General features: G+C 35.1%; 1 protein-coding gene across 1 annotated transcript; it reads left to right on the plus strand.

The window, feature by feature from the left end:
* Nucleotides 1–15930: 15930 nt before the first annotated feature.
* LOC111488677 (tetrapyrrole-binding protein, chloroplastic-like) lies at nucleotides 15931–17034 on the plus strand. The gene has a single exon (XM_023136569.1). It carries the CDS (start codon nucleotides 16009–16011, stop codon nucleotides 16792–16794), a length of 786 nt encoding a protein of 261 aa, XP_022992337.1. The 5' UTR covers nucleotides 15931–16008; the 3' UTR covers nucleotides 16795–17034.
* The last annotated feature ends 906 nt before the right edge of the window (nucleotides 17035–17940 follow it).

Here is a 17940-nt window from a genome sequence, read left to right on the forward strand (position 1 = left end):
ATGAATGCAACTATTCCACACATGATCTTGAGCTAGCGATCGTGGTATTCGCATGAAGATATAGAGACATTACCTATGTGGTGAGAGAATAGACATACTCAAATCACAAGAACCTCAAGTATGTATTTACTCAAAAATAACTAAACCTAAGATAAAAAAAAAGGTGGTTGGAAGTGATGAAAGACAATGACATTGAGATTCTTTACCACCCATGTAAGACTAATATTGTAGCACATGGTTTAAGCAGAAAATCATCTATTACCTCTCCATTAGTTAGCAAGCACAGAGGGTTATAGGATGAGATTTAGAGGGCAGGTATTGAAGGGGTGGTCAGAGGCACTGTTGCAAAAATGTATAATATATGCACAAAACACCCAATATACCACCAAAAAGTTTGAGTTGGAGTTGGGTTAGGTGGAGAGAATTTTTGGACGAACTCAGAAGTTCGAGTTGTTTAGATGGGTAACCCAACCTAACTCGAAAAATATTACAACCCAACCCTCTATTTTTTTTTGGATGGATTCAGTTTAAAAAAAAAAAAAAAAAAAAGTTAAGATTTATTTATCCACTATTCATAATTATTTAAGACATTTTTAGATAAAAGATACTAAAAGTTCATAAACAAACACAAATCAATATATAATCATTAAAAAAAAAATAAATTTTGCATCAACAACAAGGAGCGAAAATTGTAACGTCAATATAGTTCAACATTGTCATATATCTAAAGAAACTAAATGTCGACATTTTTTGAGCAATCCATTACTCTACAAGCAAGAAAAATACCAGATAAAAAAAATAGTTTAATGAAACTACTCATAACAAAAATAAAAAAATACTATAAAAATATTTTACTTCCATTGAAAAAGACTTACTTATACATAGCATTGATGAAGCTGATGGGCCTAACTTATCCTAAAAATATAAATTGTAATATAACAATGCATAAATGGCAACAAAAAAAAAAATAAATAATAATAATACATAAGTTAGAATTTAAAATTATTTGTCTCAGATTTACAACAAAATCTTCAAACGGTTAAAAAAAATTCTAATGAAATTAATTTTCTATCAATTCAATTTTATGTTCATTGGGTCGATTGTCACACAACTCCTAAAATAATTAAGTATTCTACCGCACATACTAAATGCTAATCTAGAAATTACAGTAGACAACAATTATTTTGGTCAACTTTCGATAAAACTCCATATTTGAAGTTATTTATTTTTCACCAATCCCTTATGAGAAAAATGATGGGCTGAAAGTAAAAGGAATTCTAGAACATTTTGGTCGTTTTTCAACCAAGAAATTCTAGACTTCAAAAAATTTATTTAAGAATTCTTAAAATTAAAAATTCTTAAAAGAGGAGTTTATAAAATAAAAAATGATATTTGTTTTTTCAATCTAAACTAAACAAAATAATGAAATAGTATAAAATAACCAAAAAAATTGTAAAAAGAAACTAAACAAAATGATAAAATATATATAAAAAAAAAAACTAAATAAATTAATGCTGAGAGGTGGAGTTATTAGCTGGAGTTAAGCTTGCACGCTGACTTCCTAAAAACAACAAATTACCACTTGGGCAGAAATATGGATACAAAACTTACCTTAATATGTTTTATATGATATTATTTGTTTCGGATTAACTCAAGACCTAAACGGAATATATTCGAATCAGAAAAATTAAACCAATCCAACTCGAGATACGAATCTAACCCAGCCCAACCCTTATAATTTTGGTTGGGTCGGTTCAAGTTGTCGAGTTTTAGGATTCATTGTATACCCCTATCAAGAGCCAACGAGAGCCAAAGGATTCTTAATTTCATAAAATGGCAGGTTGTTGTGACAAGGTTGTCTTTGTATGCCGAAGGATGAGGAAATCGTTAAGGATGTCTTTTAGATACACCCTTTACATTCTACCTTGAAAGTACAAAGATGTATCAAAATTTGAAGAATAGCTATCGTCGTAGAGTTTGTGAGCCGCTATTTGACCTGTCAATAGGTAAAGGCCACGAGACAATAACCGGTAGGGTTCCATTAAACATATCCAGTGAAAGCGGGAGGAAGTGAGAATGGACTTTATCTCTAGCTTACCTTGAACCAAGTGGGGTTTCGATGTTATCTGGGTTATAGTGAATAGACTCACTAGGATAGCCCGCTTCTTTACGGGCAAGGGCACGTTTTGTGCTGACTGTTGGGATCAATTGTACATTAAGGAGATAGTCCGATTGCACGGGCGATGACATCTATCATGTCGGATCGAACACCAGGTTCACCTCACATTTTTTGAAGGGTTTGCAGAAAACATTGGGTTCGCAACTTTAGTTTACTGTAACTTTCTTACCAAGACTCATACGCAAAATAAAAGGTTGAATCAAGTCTTAGAGGATATGTTTAGAGCTTGTGTGATGGATTTCATCGGTTGCTGGGATGAGCACCTACCCCTTAGGGACGATTCATATGGCTTTGTTTGAGGCTTTTTATGGACAAAGGTGTCAAAAACCGGCGTTTTAGGAAGAGATGTGTATGCAATAACTTATGATGCTGGAGTTTTTATAGGTTACTAACATAATGGTACAAAAGATCATATAGAGGATATTGACATCATAGACCCAATCCAACGAAAGAGTTATGCTGACTCTCGTAGGAAAGACCACTAATTTGCTATGGGTGAACACGTCTTCTTGAAGGTGGTACTAATGAGAGGATTGTTGAGAATCGGGAAGAAAGACAAGATGAGTCTAAGATTCATATGTCCATTTGAGATCTTTGAGAGGATAGGATCTGTGACATACAAGTTAGTGTTTTCACCCCCTCGCTACTATGCGCAACGTGTTCCATGTATCTATGGTGCAAAAGTACACCTGGGACCTCACTCAAGTTATACAGCAAGAGGTATTCTAACCTCCTATGAAGAGATCCTTGTCAAGATTATAGTGCATGATGTCAAGCGATTGCAAAAGAAGGAAATTCCTCTCGCCAAGATCTTGGGAGGCAACCATCAGGACGACGAGACAACCTTGAATGTGAGGAGGACGTGAAGGGAGTCCTACCTTGAGTTGTTCCAGGATAGCCAACTTTTTGGGACAAAAGTTTCGGATAATTTATAATACTGGAGCCCAACAAATACATAATTCTCTTTAAATTGCCTTTGTTTTTCTAAGTTTTGGAGATGTAAAGTGAAAAAGTGCTTGGGATGGAAAAAATAAAATAAAATATGCCAAAAAAATTAGAGAACTCGGCCAAAATGTAATTTTTCTAGACTTACTATTTGTTTTTTGAGGGGTCTGGTCTCACCTTGGACAGACCTGCATCAGGAGAAGGAAAAAAGAAAAAGGAAAGACTTCAGCGCCACATGTAGAGTAACAGGCGGTAAGCACGACCAGTGCAATGAGAGACACGAGTCAATGATGGAGTGGTAAAGCGTGTTTGAAATCTACAGTGACAAGTGTCTTGGGTTAGACCGACTCAAACTGATACTAGCCTATGATCCACGCGTGACCTTGCTTAGTACCCGCGATTTAACCCATCATCTCGGTTCAAACCCAGCTTGCAGTGCCTACCGAAGGTCACCATGTGTAACTCCTAGAAAAATTGAAGGTAAGGGTTGCGTGCGCTGGGGCTCAAAGCCAAGCTTTGCCCGCACCTGGTTGCATGCATGGAGATGCGTGGGAGGTTTAATTTGAGCCCATTCAATGCCTATTTGTCAATTTTTCATCCCGATCAATGCTAACCTTATTTTGATGTGAAATGGATCCAATAGAGGAAATTTATAAATTTTGAACACCTCCTTGTTGTGAAAGGCACGTGTCAACTTGTAAGTAACCGAAGGGGATTTAGAAAGTAATATTTGAAGGAATCGCTTGGATATGCATGCATGGATGCTTGTAAAGGCTAGTTTGGTATAACATGTACCTAGGTTAGTGGGATAATTGTGAGAATGATTACACTCAACTTTATTAATTAAATGGATTGTTTCTTGCATGCTGATTTGTATCATTTCTACACTGCTGGTACGTTATCATGCAGCATTGGTGGAACAAAATTTATTTTTGCATTCCAGGTGCTTGAAGGACGTTATCATCCCGTTGAGCATGTGTATGACTGTGTGCATGATTGATTGTGCAATAGCTCTAGGTTATTGAATGTGTTGATTAGTTATAGAGACGTACTAAACCTAGAGTGTTTGAGTTAGTTTGTCTAGTTTGCAACCTAGGATGGGACACCACAAGAAGTTTTGAGCGCTACAAAAGAAATGATTAGAGGGTGAGAATTCGTGCTCTTGACTGATCCAAACTCGAGGAGTCAAAATTGAGTAACTTGGAAATGTTGATCCTTGTCAAGACCTTTAAACCACCCTAGAGACCTAAAAGACCACCACCACAATCCCAGAGAAAATATAGGTAGCACGTAGGTCAGTAATAGTTGGTGTAATGTCATCTAAGCTTTCACTTTCACTTTCATTTCCACTCTCATACACTATTGTTGAGTTAGTCTTGAGGCGTGTTAGGGATGCAACCTAAGTGAGAGAGTTTGGTTGAACTATCTTGTGCATTCGGTCTATTGTGGGAAAATGTTGATTATGTACGTAGTTAGCAGAGCTCGCACGCATTTGCGGCAGTGACCTCGACCTTGGGCGACTTCATGGATAGGAAGGGTTTGTCAGCTGACCTTTTATTGATGATGTTTAGATTAGAAAACACCATACTGTCTCATCAAAACTTTATGAAGTAGCTCATCAACCTAGGTCATTGGTTATTCATTGCATAAGTAAAGCAAGCTACCTAAGTCAAAAGAAGAGAAAGGTTGTAGAACCTTTACAGACCTTTAGGGTAATATTCAAATTAGAGAACTACTTGAACTTTAAGACACCCCATATGATCAAATAGCAATACTGGCTACTCAATTTTCCTAGAGCTCAGACAAAAACTCATAGATACCTATGCGATGAAAGTTTGCAAGTAGGTTGCTTATTTAGTATTTTTATGCTCATCTTTTTTTCCTTTTTTCCCCTTGGGTGTTCGTAGGCTACCCGTCAAGGTGGGGAACATTCAAGAGCTACTCTGTAACAGAGGGGGTCGTTTTCTAGCGTTAGTTTATTTTTATATTTTGATTCATTTGTACTTCAATTTGTAATTGTATCTCAAAATGTTTTCTCGTTTGTTTTATATTTAATTATGGTGTTGTTTGGCTTTAATTTCAATTTAAATTTTAGTGTATTTTTATATTTTATTTTACTTTTGGTCTTCGCCTATTTAGTCTCTGTCCAAATTAGGGTCGTAACCACTTATGATGCAAATTATAACTCTATTCTGAACATGCTAACATAATATACATGGTGTGACATGCAGAGGTTCATACATAACACAACGTAGTTTCATAATATAGCATAATTATATCATACTATAATTCATATCGGAACATAAATGACTCACGAGTTTTAAGAAATACCAATATCAAAAATGCAAAAATTAATCTTTTGTTCTTTCTCGTTTTTCGACAGAATCGAACGAATCAAGGATCACACTAAATCTCCTTAGCCTAATGAGAGTTTCTTGTGAAGCACGCTCGGCCAACCTCAACCTCCAAACGCCGGTTTCAACGAATCTAACCTTTTTTTTCTTCCTCCTCTCAATCCCAAACTTCCATTTATTTTCCTTTCCTATTTATTTCTACTCTCCATTCTTTGTAGGCCAGTTCAAGGTATTCGAGACCTCCCAATGGACAAAATTACCATTTTCCCATTTGAATGATATTTTTTTTATATTTATTTTTCTACTATTTTTATTTTATTTTTCTTCTAATTTCACGAGATTATTCCAAACATTTTTCTCTTCTGTCACATCTTGAAATTAGGTAACCAATCCCCTCAATAAAGTCTCAGAAATTTAAACCTAAAAGGAAAAATCGAGAAGATTAATTATCATTGGAGATTGGTGTTACAGATGATGATGTGATGATGATGTTAAGGCCAGTTAGATTTTATGAGGCAACACCTCAACTCATAGAACTAAATGTTCACTACTGTGGCTATGAAAGTTGTCAAGTATAAGAACATAACAGTAGTTCATCCTAGATATGAGATTTATTGCCAAGTAGACCCTCACGACGTTAGAAATTGGTGAACCACTACTTCCAAACCTAAAATGGATCCATGAGCAGCTAGAGAGTCACTCAAATCTTTGAGGTTTCTCCAGATACTTAGATAATAGTAGAGACAAAGACCGACCTTTATAGAGCCCAGAGTAAAGCTCATGGATACTTATTAGGTTAAATTTGTGATGGGAGCCAACAAATAGGTTGTTTAATGATTATTTTTTATGTTCATCTCTTTCTCCTTTCTTCAATTTATTGTAGGTTACAGGTCGGAAGTGGAAGAACATTTGAGAGCTACATGGTCATAAGTCTTTTACACTTATACTCGATTTTGATTTGTTTTAAATTGCTCAAATTTTATCATATTTGATCATATTTTATACTTATTTTATTTTATTTTACTTCACTCTTCTTAGTTTTTGTCTTTGTCTTTTTGAATCACAGTTCAAGATTCTGATTTTGACATAATTAATCTTAGTTAAGAATATAAGTCATAAACAATTGAATCTTGCTTAGGTTGACACATTAATATTAGATGTGTATAACACATGTATATTTATTCCAAATACCGTACTTTTAAGTATATTGTATTAGGAATAGCAATCGTCGCAACATTATAATAAATATAATGATCGTTTTCCTATCTCAGTGTACGAGTCTATACTATCATAAAAGAGGGATATTTCTCCGATGCATAAACACACAATGATGCATGAGCTTCTAACAATATTATTCACCATCATGTAAGACAACCATCTCCATTTTCTTTCATATCATATCATTTTCATCATAACTTTTCATGCATAAATCGGGGTTGTGCATCATATCGACACATCTTATCTTATATCATTCATATAATGCATCGTGTCACATCATGTCATATCATGTCATGTCAACATCACATCATCAGTACATCATATCATAACACGTGTCATAATATTCACGTATCATCTCATAGTCGCATCGTATCATGGACTTATCCGTTCATATCATTTCATAATCATATCATAGTCATATTATTTCATAAACATATCATAGTCATATCGTTTCATAAATATTTTATAGTCATATTGTTTCATAAACATATCATAGTCATATCGTCTCCCAAATATTTCACACATGTAAAGCATATAACACGTGTAGAGCCATGGACACGTGTCATCATACGAACATCAATTTCTAACCTTACCAATAGCAAGACCACTTACTTGGTTGTCTTAGGCCGAAGTTAGTACGACTCCTTGACGCTAGCTTAACGTTGCTCTCTGAAATTTAATTCTACCTAAGGAGTCCAACAATCATAAATTAAAATTCTACGATAGGAATTGACTCGCTTCATTTTGCATAAAATAATTTAAACTTGGAGTCATTTAAACTAGCTCAACCTAACTGTAAGTACTTTAAACTTGACTTCAAAAAAATTAAACTAGTTAAAACATATTCATACTAATTTTAAACGCTTCCAAAAACATTGAAACTAGAAGGAAAGGGTCCAAGCCTATGAGACATAAGTTAGATCAGCCAAAATGTTGGCCTTAAGTCGTGAGAAAGTGTATTCTTCGACCAGCTTGAACCGTTCGAGTGGTATGATAAAGTGAAGTGAATGACCTCCCTTTTATAGTAGATGTCAACTCTCCACTCCTCAACTCTTCTCAATTCAGGCAATTTGTGACACTTTCCCTCTTCTTTTTTGCTTTCTAATTTTTAGGTTATTACAAGTTAACGTAGATTAAATTGAAATTTTTTTTATCTTAATTGAAATTATGCTTATTCATAGATTAAATTTGAACTTATATCAATTATGCCTGCTCATAAATGAAATTTGTACTTATATCCTAGTACAACTATAAAAGTATAATGTTAAAAAATATTTCGACTAAAAAAATTATAATGTTAAAAATTTGATGATTAAACCTCCTTATAGATTGGTCATATGATTTTATAAAACATTCGTTGTTATTATTATTATTATTATGATTATTGGTTTATTATGATTATTGGTTTAAATGATCGAAGGGTATTTTTTATTACTAGGTAGACTATAAAATGTTGTCAATATCATAATTCAACTGGTCTAAAGAGTATTTTTAAGCACAATGAAATTAACAATTAGGAATGCCCTTATTAAAGAACATTTTCTAGAATATTCTTGAAACTATTTGCAACTTATTGAGTTAAATCTTTCTAGTTGATTAGAATGATTATAGGTAGTTCGTAAAATTACGCCTTTAGTAGTGACTGTAACACCCGTTCCAACGAGAATTTATTTTTCTAATTTTTTATATTAAATGCAAACTTCCAAAATTTTATTGAGAGCCGCATGGATTGAATTTCAAAAGAGTCCATGTTTAGAACAATATTAAGAACTAAATAAAAAATATTTAAAAAAATAGTGAAAATTTGAAAAAAAAAAAAAAACAGTCAAAGTCCACACCTAGGGATAAATTAGTTATTTTGATTCAATGGATTAGTTGTAACAAGAATGATAATGACGAAGACAAGGAAAGAACAAAGGAAAAGTAAAAAAATATAAAAGACAGAGAAAATGAAAGGAAAAGTAAAAATGAGGTGGTATTCAAATGATGGTCGAGAACTAAGTTATAATCCACCCAAAATTTATAATCCACCACACCTAAATGGTGTGAAAGTTATGTTATTTATAATCAAATGAATTACAAGGATATGAAAATAATAATAAATGGAAAGATACCAATGATAATAAGGTAAATATTAGATATTTTCCTTATAATAAAATATCAAATATAATATATATGATAAACTATAATTTATTACTAAATATCCTTAACACCCCACCGCAAGCTAAGCGTCAGATTTAAACGAACGTGAAGCTTGAATATGAAAAATTCAAAGAGGTTGAGAAACATTTTTCATGAAGATGCTAACAACCCGGTTCTTGGCCATCAAAAATTTGCAGAGGGATCGCCGCTCAGCGGCGATGCTGCCTTGGCTTCGGCGAGAATATGTCTAACCCATGAAGAGGGATTGTCGCTTAGCGACGATGTTGCCTTGGCTCTGGTGAGAATATTTCTAACCCCAAGAAGTAGAAGGGGAAACTTAGAGCAAGGGACAAAGACAATGTTGAAACCGGAAGAGTCGCCACATTGGGCGAAGGAGCCAATTTTGGCGAGAAGGGCAGTCGGAAGAGTCGCCTCATCGGGCGAAGAAGCCAATTTTGGCAGGAAGGGCGGCGACAACTTGGTTGGCGAATAGGCCAGTGCGGCACCCAGATTCCGAAGGTAAATCTCAAAAGGTTGATAGGTTTAGGTTAGGGTTTATGTGAAGGATGAAGGTTGATTGGGAAGAAAATGAGAGAGACTATATTGGCCAAGGGGAAAATCGATTGGGTTGGAAAAGGTGAGGTTGTATGTACAGAGTATGACGAAAGGTGATTTGGAGGTCAATAGGGTGGAGCCGAAGAGTAATCAATATGCTCCGACTACGGCAGCCATGAAGACTGCCCCTGTGGCGTCAAAACCAGCAGGGGTGGTGGAGAAGAAGATTAGAGGATTCAAAAGCCATTGAAAAGAAAGGATCGGGGTTGTTAAACCGAGAGGGCTCTGATACCATGTGAATGTTTGATTAATCCACCACACCTAAATGGTGTGAAAGTTATCTTATTTAAAATCAAATGAATTACAAGGATATGAAAATAATAATAAATGGAAATAACAATAAATGGAAAGATACCTATGATAATAAGGCAAATATTAGATATTTGCCTTATAATAAAATATCAAATATAATATATATGATAAACTATAATTTATTACTAAATATCCTTAACAGTATTATAAGACTTTTTATTTGCTTTGTTACAATTACATCATGGCTAATTATGACACTTAAGTATGAATGTTACCACTCTTGTAATGTCTTTAATAGTTTCATTTTGAAGCCATGTATGTTGTATTTGTTAGTAGACTTGGAAAATATAGTAAAAGGAGCATTTGTGCTCTTATTTAGCCAAGGACTAAGTTTCTTTTCAATTCTATGTAGATGAGGTTGCATGTAGAATCATTGAAGCTCGACATGATCAATCTTGCTTGTGGAGTGATTTGAATCTCAATCAAATGTTCTTTCCTTGAGATATTTGATCAACAAGAATGATTCAAGCTAGACATGATCGATCTTTCTTGTGGAGTGATTCGAATCTCAAACAATGTTCTTGGCTTGAGATATTCGATCAAGTTAATCTGAATCTTACTCCTCTTGTAGTGATTCATTATCTTATCAAATATCTTTGTAAATATTGATGGTCTACAACTTTTACCATGAAAAATCATATTGAATGATCTAGAAAAAGATACAAAAATTTATAGGAAATAGAAAAGAAAATAAAAATCGCTATTTGATTTTGAATTAATTCTTGAAAATTCGAATGACTGAATCAGAGTTCGAAATTGTGTGCTCAAGTGAGAGGAAGAACACACATCGGATGAAGATCGCGCCACGTGCCAACACTAGAAAAAGAGAGGAAAATCTACATGCCCACGTCTGTCGTGATTCAAAGGTCCACTAGATCAAACCTGACCTGACTATCGTGCGCATCAGTTGCACATGTGGGCCATCTCCTACACGCGTGTGGGCATGTGTTGGCGGGACCTGTCAAAGAAATATCAACAATTTTAGAGCTCTTAACCTGTAAAAAAAGCTAATTCGGAAAGAAACGCATCTATGTAATTAACCACTCAAACCTTTTCAAGCAATATTTGTAGGGATCACTAGGACGAACTAGCATGCTAGCCTTACCACCTTAAATGGCTAGATTTTGCATGCTTTGGACCTTAGAAAGGTATTTTTGAACAAGTATGCAAGTGTGTTACCAAAAATAATTAAAACACTCCAAGAATAGAATTAAGAGTTGCATGGACATTTTGCTTTCCACCCGAGCTAGGAAGAGATTATGCATATTAGAACACAAGAAGGGCAATTTGAATGAGTAAGTTATGCATAATGTCCATAGATGGAGATTTTGAGACGTATATTGTTCTATATGCTTTCATTGGGTTAGAACAGAGGTTGAGATATTTTGTTATGTGTTTCGGGTTATCGATGGAGGTTATCTTCCCATTGAACTTTTATGTATGCATGTTTTAAAATGATTAGCTCTAGGTGATTGATTGTTTGTTCTCCATGTAGAGTGAATTTACATGACAAAGAAGACTAAGATGATATTGTTAGGTTGGCTAGACAATGACCTTAGGATCATGAACAATAGTAAGAGGGTCCACACCCTAGTGTTTCTAGACAAAGAAAGACTTGAGGAGTTAGAGTATAGAGTACCTGGAGCCTAGAGTCCACGTTGAGTCACCTATCTACCTTAGGTATCCCAGAAGACCTCCAGAATTCCAAGCAAAGAACAAGATGATGTTTTGATTATGGTATCTCGTGTTTTAGGTGATCAATAGGTTTATCTCCCAAACAAGCATGCACTAGAGAACCTAGATAAGATTAGGATGATACAACTAGTATGGTTTACACATTGACATAGGTGAATACGTTTCCATTAGACTGAGCACCCCAAGATCGTGAGAGACAATCAGAGGTCAAGATCTATTGACAACTAGAGATTGTATTAGGCTCAAGGAGATAATCCCGAGCTTCTTGGAAATGAGAGATGAGATCTAAACTACCTAGACACCCTTAAGAATGTAGAAGACCTCCACGATACCCAAGAAGGAGCAAGGTAACTCCCCTAGCTATAAGTAGTGTGAACGGCATCTTCAAGCCCTCCACTACCCTTTCCACTTTAGTAACAATAGTGTTAAGCTATGCACAAGTCGGTTAGAGTAGTGTGAGCTTTAGCTTTGTGGAAATGTCAATGGTCTCCCTAATAAGGCCACTATGCTGTAAACCCATAATTGAGATGGGAGCATGGGACCACGTCACATAACCTAGTAGTTGGCTAACACAAGGGGATCACATTCCCCAAACTTAGGTCTTTATGGTCTGTAGGGATGTGTCAGCCAATGTCCTTTGGATGATGTTCATACTAGAAACCACCATGTTGTTTCGTCCAAATTTATGAGGTAGTGCCTCAACCCAGGACACTGGTTATTCACTATGTATAGCAAGCTGCTGAGGTCAAAGAACAAAAAGGTTGGACTTTTATAGACACAAAGAGGGTAAGACTTAGAATATAAAATTTCTCAAAACATCGAGCCACCTCGGATGCTCATATAGCACCAGAGACTAGGTTTGAACCTTCTAGTACTTAGAGAAAAGTCCTTCGGAACCTGCCAGATTATGGATACGATGAAAGCCTATAAGTAAGCTGCTTAATGAGTATATTTTTATATTCATCCCTTTCCCTCTTTCTTTTTTAGGTGTTCACAAATGTCGGTTGAGGTAGGGGAGTATTCGAGAGTTGCGCAGTTAGAGAGGGAATTATTCTGAAGTGTCCGTTTGTCTTGTATTTCAAGTATTTTGTATTTATCTCTAACAAGTTTCCCGGTTTGTAATTAAGTTTGAATTACACCGTCTTGTAATTGATTTTTTTTAATTGCGTTGTTGTTTTTGTCTTAATTTGATTTAAACCTTATTGTATTATTATTTATTATTATTATTATTATTATTTTGTTGCATTACGAGTTTCGAAACTTCAAAAATCAAGTCATGACAATGATTATCATTCTATTGTTTACTACAGTTCACTTTTCTTACCGTTTCCAACAAAAGATTCATATACATATATATATTGTCATTTGTTTTAACGTCGAAGCTCGATAGGTAGGTAAGACTTCACAACTTATTCTTTTAATTTTTTAACTTCAAAAATTATAGAAATTGAATTAGTCTCACAAGCTTAAAGAAAAATGAAACACAAAATAGTGAAAAAAGAATTAAAAACTTTGTCCAAGTTAATGGAGGAACAATATGGTCATTTCCCCTCTGGACAGAAGCATATAGGAAAGGAAGGAGAAAAAGAAAAAGGAGATAGGGTTTGAAGTAAGAAGAAAATGAAATATAAATGACTCAAAATATAGAATCAAATTGAAGTCCCCAAATGACCCCCTTTGTAAGCGCAAAGCCCTCGAACGCTCCTCAAACTCGACCAACAGCCTACGAACACTGTACTCTTGGTTCAAAAGAAAGGAGAAATGGGTGAGTAAAAAAATAGTCCGTAAGTAACCTAGTTGTAGGCTCTCATTGCATCTTAACCCAGCAGGAACTCATGGGGTTTACTCTTGATTCTAACATGTTTTAACCTAGTTTCTACTATTATAAGAGAATTTGGGTGTCTCAAAGTTTCAAGCGGTACTTTAACTACTCATCCTTTGGTTCAAAAGAAGTGGTTCGCTCTTTTCTAGCGCCGCAAATCGCCCGAACAACAAGTCCCATCTTTGGGTAAACTGCTCTTTTCTTTTTTTTTACTTAGGTAGCTTGATTTGCTTAAGCAACATGAAACTAGTGTTCTGGGTCAAGGTGTTACCTTGTAGAACTCTCTGTTTGGTGAAGACAGTTTAGTGAGTGCTAGCTTGCTCAACATCTATGGGAGGTTAGCTGACAAACTCCCTATAACACTATATAGTCATTCAAAGTTAGGGGTGTGACCCCTTGCGTGTAAGCTCCAAGGACTACCCGCACGATCCACGTCCCCCATATGAAAGATTTTCACTATGTGTAATCCACGTCCCCTAGAGAAACGATCTTTATTGTCTGCATGGTCCACATCCACCCAAAAGACTGAGATAATCCAACTAAGCTATATAAGGTCATACAATCCTAAACATCCCCATGCTTGGCTCAATGATACATGTACTTGGCTCAATGGTACAGGTACAATTTCTGAGGGACAACCAGTGCATGGGGAAACTTGATTCAAGACTTTCTTTCCAGCCCCTTAACCGAAGCCCTTACTCAGACACCTCATCTCATTCTTGATGTCAGTGGAACTCAATAGTACAGGTATTAGAGTGAAAAAAGGGAGTGGAGACTCTTACGGCTCCATCAAATTGATGACTATACATACTCCTAATGACTTTGAGAGCTATCTTTGTCATGGAGGTCTACTAAATTCTATAGGCATCTAGGTAGTTTAAATCTTATCCCTCATTTCTAAGACATTCAGAGTTAGTTTCTCCATACTTAACCAATCTTTGGGTTCACACAGGTCTAAGTCTCTGATCGCTCATGATCCTAGGGTGTAAGGTTTACGGGAACGTACTGACCTGAGTTAATATGTAAACCCCTCTAGTTGTAGCACCCCAAACTTAGCTTGGTTCTCTTGTGATGCTTTGCTAGGGAGATAATCTTATCGATCACCTAGAACATGGTGCACATATTTTAAACACACGAACAAGCTTATTAGGGAGATAATATATCAATCACTTAAAGCACTGAAAATATAAACTAAAATATTCATGCAAACAAACAAACAAGCTCAACAACGAGGTACATCCATCAAATGCCCGGAGCATAGATGACAATAGTCCATCCTCCTTTCTAACACATCAAAAAGCATATAAAAGAGCATAAATAACAAATCTCATTCATATTGGACAACTCCTATTCTAATCATGCATATTCTCTTTCTAGCTTTGCATAATACATAATAAAAAAAAAAACATACTTCTAAAAAATCTCAAACTTAGGATATAACAATCATTTTTACGAAAATGCCTTAAGATTGAGAAATTTAGAAGCATATCTATTTTAATGCTGCATTAATGTACGATTTATGATTTATAAATTTCGTCCCTTAGGTGATCTATAGGAATATCTCCCTAATAAATATGTATGGATGAATGGAATATGTTTTTCATGCTTATGTAATCGATGAACCTAATAAATGAAAAGATGAACTCGAATCCAAAATTTAGAATTCAACCGAGCTATACATATTAAGGATTAGAGCATCTCTAGTGTTCTCTACTTAGTTATAGAATCATCGTCTCCATATTTGTGCTTTTGTTTATTTTTTTTTATTTTGTACAATATATCAAAAAGTGACATTTTTCTTCACAATTCTAACACATAACGTATGGTATGTTTGAAGATTTTCTAAATTCTTTGATTTTGCTCGGCATATTTGCTTGAGCACTTCGATTTACTTCTTCCCCTAGTCAACACTAAGAGCATTGCTCGATGAATCTCAAATTTCTAATTTGTAAATACTTTTACTGAGAATTTTATCTTGAATTTCATCAAACATCAAGTTTTCAGATCTCTAGGAACTTGTGATCACAACATGAGTAGTATCTCAAGACCGAGTAAAGATGCCACCAAAATTAATTTTCAAACTCTATTAACTTATAGTCATATTGAAATCATTTATATGAACTTCAACATATCACCCATCTCTATATTGAGCAACCTACACATCAAATATAATTTGTTTATAGATTGCGATTTTTTTTTTTTTTTTTTTTCATATTCAACCGGGCCTTCAATTGATCTAAAATTGTCTTCTCCTTGACAATGTTGAACACACATTTTTTGCATTGTCAACTGGATCAACCCTAAAGCCTATCAATCTTTGATTTTTCACTACTACGTGAACATGAAATCCAACTTCATCTCAAACAAGAGTTCGTAAAGATATTTTTAGTGTCGATTATCTTCTACCTCTTTTAAAAATTGAAATTTGATCTATCAAACTTCTCCACTCTAGCCTTTGTGCTTTAGATCTTCATAAATCATGATAATCTTTTAAACTGTGATACTAGTTTGTAGGATCACCAACAATAAACACTCAATGTAATGAACTGAATAGAGACAAAAATTATTAAATGTTGGAGAGAGGGAGAGATCTAACCTCACCCTCAACTAACCAATCAAAGGCCCTTTTTGACGGGGAGATCTGTGCCCTTTCCGCTTCCACCCATACCTTATCTCTCAAAACCCCCCCAAACCTCTCTTCCCGTTTTCATACTCTCTCTCCCCCCATGGCAGCTTCCCACTCTCTTCCATCTCTCCGCCACACACTTCGCCGTCCCCACCGTCCTAACCTCTCCCCAAACCCCTTCTCCTCCTCCTCCTCCTCCTCCTCTCTCCTCCTCCAATCAACCTCTACGCCCACTGCCACTGCCACTGCCGCTATCGCTGCCACTTCCTCTCTCTCCGCTGCAGCCGCCAGTTCCTTCTCTCTCTCCTCAGACACCTCCTCTGCCGTCTCCTTCGACGAGCTCGAGCGCCACCTCGCAGCCAAAAACTTTCGGCAAGCAGACAAGGAGACCCGCCGGCTTTTAATCGCCCTCGCCGGCGACGCTGCACAAAAACGAGGCTACGTCTACTTCTCCGAAGTTCAATTCATTTCCTCCGACAATCTGAAAGCCATCGACGATCTCTGGCAGAAATACAGCGATGGAAAATTTGGGTACAGAGTACAGAAACGGGTTTTCGAGAAAGTGAACAGAGATTTCACAAAATTGTTCATGAAACTTGGATGGATGAAGAAACTGGATACAGAAATTGAGCAGTACAATTACAGAGCATTTCCAACGGAGTTCATTTGGGAGCTGACGGAGGAGACGCCGGAAGGGCATCTGCCATTGACTAACGCTTTGAGAGGGACGCAGTTGATGACCAACATTCTGAGCAATCCGGCATTCGAGGAGGACGCCATTGAAGGAGGAGCTCAAGAAAACGTTGCAGGGGACGAAAATGGAGGATTCAAAAAGGGATTGAAAACGATGAGTGAGAGGATTTTCAAAAGGGATTATAGCTTCTGAAATTGGGGATTTTGGAGATTACCCATTGAAATTCACATCGAATTTACAATTGGGTCGCTTCCATTTGGGATGAATTTGGTTGATTTTGAGTGTATTTTAAAAAAATCAAGATGAAATTCGTTGGTAATTGTATCATTTTAATGTGATTTTGGTAACTCATTCCACCTTATTCAATTTAATTAAAGTAGATAATATGTAAACTACCAGTTTTATGAATGGTAAGAATTGGGTTAGTATCGATTTTGTAACTCACCAATTTTAAATTTATTTAGGTGTAACGAACCTGTTTTTTTTATTGTAGAATCGCTATGAATTTGGAAATATTCCTTTAAAATATTTCAAATACAATATCATGATTAAATATTTGCAATAAAATCTTAAAACAAAACAACTTCAAATTTAAATAAAACAAAAGAAGATCAAAACAAATAAAATACAAATATTTTGGTCTTCATTGCGACATTGTAGTCATCTATATAGAGTTGTTTTACCTTTACCTAAATATAAGAGTAACATATAGCTTGTATATTTTAATAAATACTCATAGCTAACCGCACTATTGGAGTGTGAAATGGAAACATATGCAACATCGTAGATGTAATATCAGTCCAAAATAATAATAAAACAAAATAAGTTAATTAATTAAAAAAAAAATAATCATTTTCCCATCTCCCTTAAATACCTTAACTAACCCCTCTTGCATCAATAATTCATGCTAAAACAAACGGAAAATAAGTCATATTTTAAATATTCTTTTTCTTTTATAATAATAATTTTGTTGCAATTATTTAAATTTGAATTTTATTAGAAAAAGAAAAAAAAATCTCCATATTTACCCAAATCCAATGATTATAGCTTTAAGGTAATGTGATGGTATATTAATAGAGTTTCATCTAAGGTAAAAAATTTTGTGGTTCAAATCGAATTTTTATTTGAGTTTCGAACATGGATAAGAGAGTATAAAATAATTAACTAATGTTAGTCAAAATTTTGAGATAGCACATTCGGGAGTTGGTTTTTTCTTGTTTCAGTTAAGACTTGCATCAAATAATTAACTAAATTGTGTTAAGCTTTCCTAGTATCACATTGAAGATTTCTAATCTTTAAAATCTTGGCTGCGAATTTATTTTTTAAGATTTTTTTCGA

Source organism: Cucurbita maxima, unplaced genomic scaffold (assembly GCF_002738345.1).
Source record: "Cucurbita maxima cultivar Rimu unplaced genomic scaffold, Cmax_1.0 Cma_Scf00013, whole genome shotgun sequence".
NCBI classification, from domain to species: Eukaryota; Viridiplantae; Streptophyta; class Magnoliopsida; order Cucurbitales; family Cucurbitaceae; genus Cucurbita; species Cucurbita maxima.